A 2,122-nucleotide genomic window follows, 5' to 3' on the forward strand; every position below is an offset into this window, starting at 1 on the left:
ATAAAAAATTGTATCATACCATATATGAAGTTAGGAGAGGTAACTATTTAAAATACAATAACAAACTATATACTCCTCTTTAGTGTGTTAGTTATCAATCTCAATTTTTGGTTTCAGTAAACCTATTTTATAATATCAACAGATGGTATATAGTAAAAAATTAATCTTTTAAATTTATTGGAGAAATAAATAAAATATAATAGAATTTTTCATTTAAAATTTATTAATTATAAATAATCAGTAAATATTTATGTAAAATAAGTACAAGCTCAAACAAAACAAGTTCGACACTTAAATTGATAGTTTATCAAATTTAAATTAACAACCGCGCGTAACGCGGTAAAAATCCTAGTTTTTTTAAAAGTAAATGCCTATATTAATCTGTTATTCAAAAGTCCAAACCAGGTAGTTTTTAATTTAGTTTTTAATTTTTGCAAGTCTATCCAATTACCTATCTCATCCAATATTTTATTTGTTGATTTTAATTATTTATTGAAGTTATTTAAGAATGGCCACCCACAGCGTACGTGATACATTGAATTCTTCTTTGCTACATTTAAAACCTTATCTGTTTTTTAAGACTGTTTAAATGTAATGACGAGTAGAAGAGGCCATACAAATGAAAAACAAAAGAGATGGGACCATTTTTTAATTTATCTATAATATATTTTTTAAATTAAAAATGATCATAGAGCGTGAACTCCCTGTCGGTCCTCCTCCCACTATAAAACGCACTTTCACTCATCCCATTTCTCAACATCTCTATCATTATCTCGAGTGTTATCAGCTTTTGAGTTTGAAACATACTTTGATCGTTGTTTCGATTTTCCTTTTTCTTATAAACCGACCAAATCTTGATCTAAAAAACTATGGCGGAGGAAACCAAGAAAGTGCATGAAGTGCCAAAGGTAGCAACGGAGGAATCATCTGCGGAGACGGGAGAGGTTACAGATCGTGGTATGTTCGACTTCTTGAAAAAGAAGAATGAGGAAACAAAATCAGAAGAGACGATCAACTCAGAGTTCGAGCAGAAGGTTCAGGTTTCCGAGCCGGTCCCTGAGGTTAAACACGAGGAAGAGGAGAAGAAGCCTAGTCTCCTTGAAAAACTTCACCGAAACGACAGCTCTTCTAGCTCCGTAAGTGATATATTGAACATTCAGAACAATATAGAATATATATATATATACGGTATTAGATGTGATCTTTTGATGATATATATAACGTGACCTAACTATATATATTTGACCTCGGCAGTCAAGCGAGGAAGAAGGTGAAGATGGTGAGAAGAGGAAGAAGAAGAAAAAGGATAAGAAGAAGATTGCTACTGAAGGAGAGGTGCAAACAGAGGAGGAGAAGAAAGGGTTTATGGACAAGCTCAAGGAGAAGCTTCCAGGACACGGAAAGAAGCCTGAAGATGACTCAACCGCTGTGGCTGCACCGGTTGTTGCTCCTCCTGTGGAGGAAGCGCATCCGGCTGAGAAGAAGGGGATCTTGGAGAAGATTAAAGAGAAGCTTCCAGTACCACTCAAAGACCGTTGACGAGGAGAAGAAAGATGATCACTGAAAACATGAATACTAATGATGATGAGAGACATGTTGTGTTGTTTGTGATGGATGATTATCATCTTTTTCTTTTGTGCTGTTGAAGTTTGTTGGCTTCTTTATAGTTTATTTTACAGTTTCCCTATTTTTCTCTTTGTTGTGTGTTTAGTGTATGGTTTCAAGGTATTTTGAAGTTACGAATACTTTCATTCCTTTTAGTTTTCTAGAGAATAGGATAATAATCCAAAGTCCCTTTGTATATTATTCAACCATTGTTCCTAGACGTGTATGCATCGAGCCGGGTTAGCCCACGTCCATTAGCCCATATCCATTTGTCCATTTATTGATTGCGGTCAGAAAGTGACTATGTCAATTAATAACCATGTCCATTAAGAACTAGACCCACTAACACCCGTGTTTACATGGGCTGCCATGGAGTCCATAATAGACCATATAAGAAAAGTTTAAATTTTGCGGTTTTGGCGGAAAAAGTCAATTTTGCGGTTATGGCGGGGAAAATCAATTTTTTCGAGAAACCCCAATTTTGAGGTTTTAACGGAAAAACTCGATTTTTGCGGTT

At 34.9% G+C, this 2,122-nt stretch overlaps 1 protein-coding gene across 1 annotated transcript; it reads left to right on the top strand.

Moving 5' to 3' along the window:
* Positions 1-693: 693 nt before the first annotated feature.
* LOC106424960 (dehydrin ERD14-like) lies at positions 694-1,745 on the top strand. Its single transcript, XM_013865701.3, has 2 exons — positions 694-1,136; positions 1,255-1,745. Exons 1-2 carry the CDS (start codon positions 870-872, stop codon positions 1,537-1,539), a joined length of 552 nt encoding a protein of 183 aa, XP_013721155.1. The 5' UTR covers positions 694-869; the 3' UTR covers positions 1,540-1,745.
* The last annotated feature ends 377 nt before the right edge of the window (positions 1,746-2,122 follow it).

The sequence above is a fragment of the Brassica napus genome, chromosome C6 (genome assembly GCF_020379485.1).
Source record: "Brassica napus cultivar Da-Ae chromosome C6, Da-Ae, whole genome shotgun sequence".
NCBI classification, from domain to species: domain Eukaryota; kingdom Viridiplantae; phylum Streptophyta; class Magnoliopsida; order Brassicales; family Brassicaceae; genus Brassica; species Brassica napus.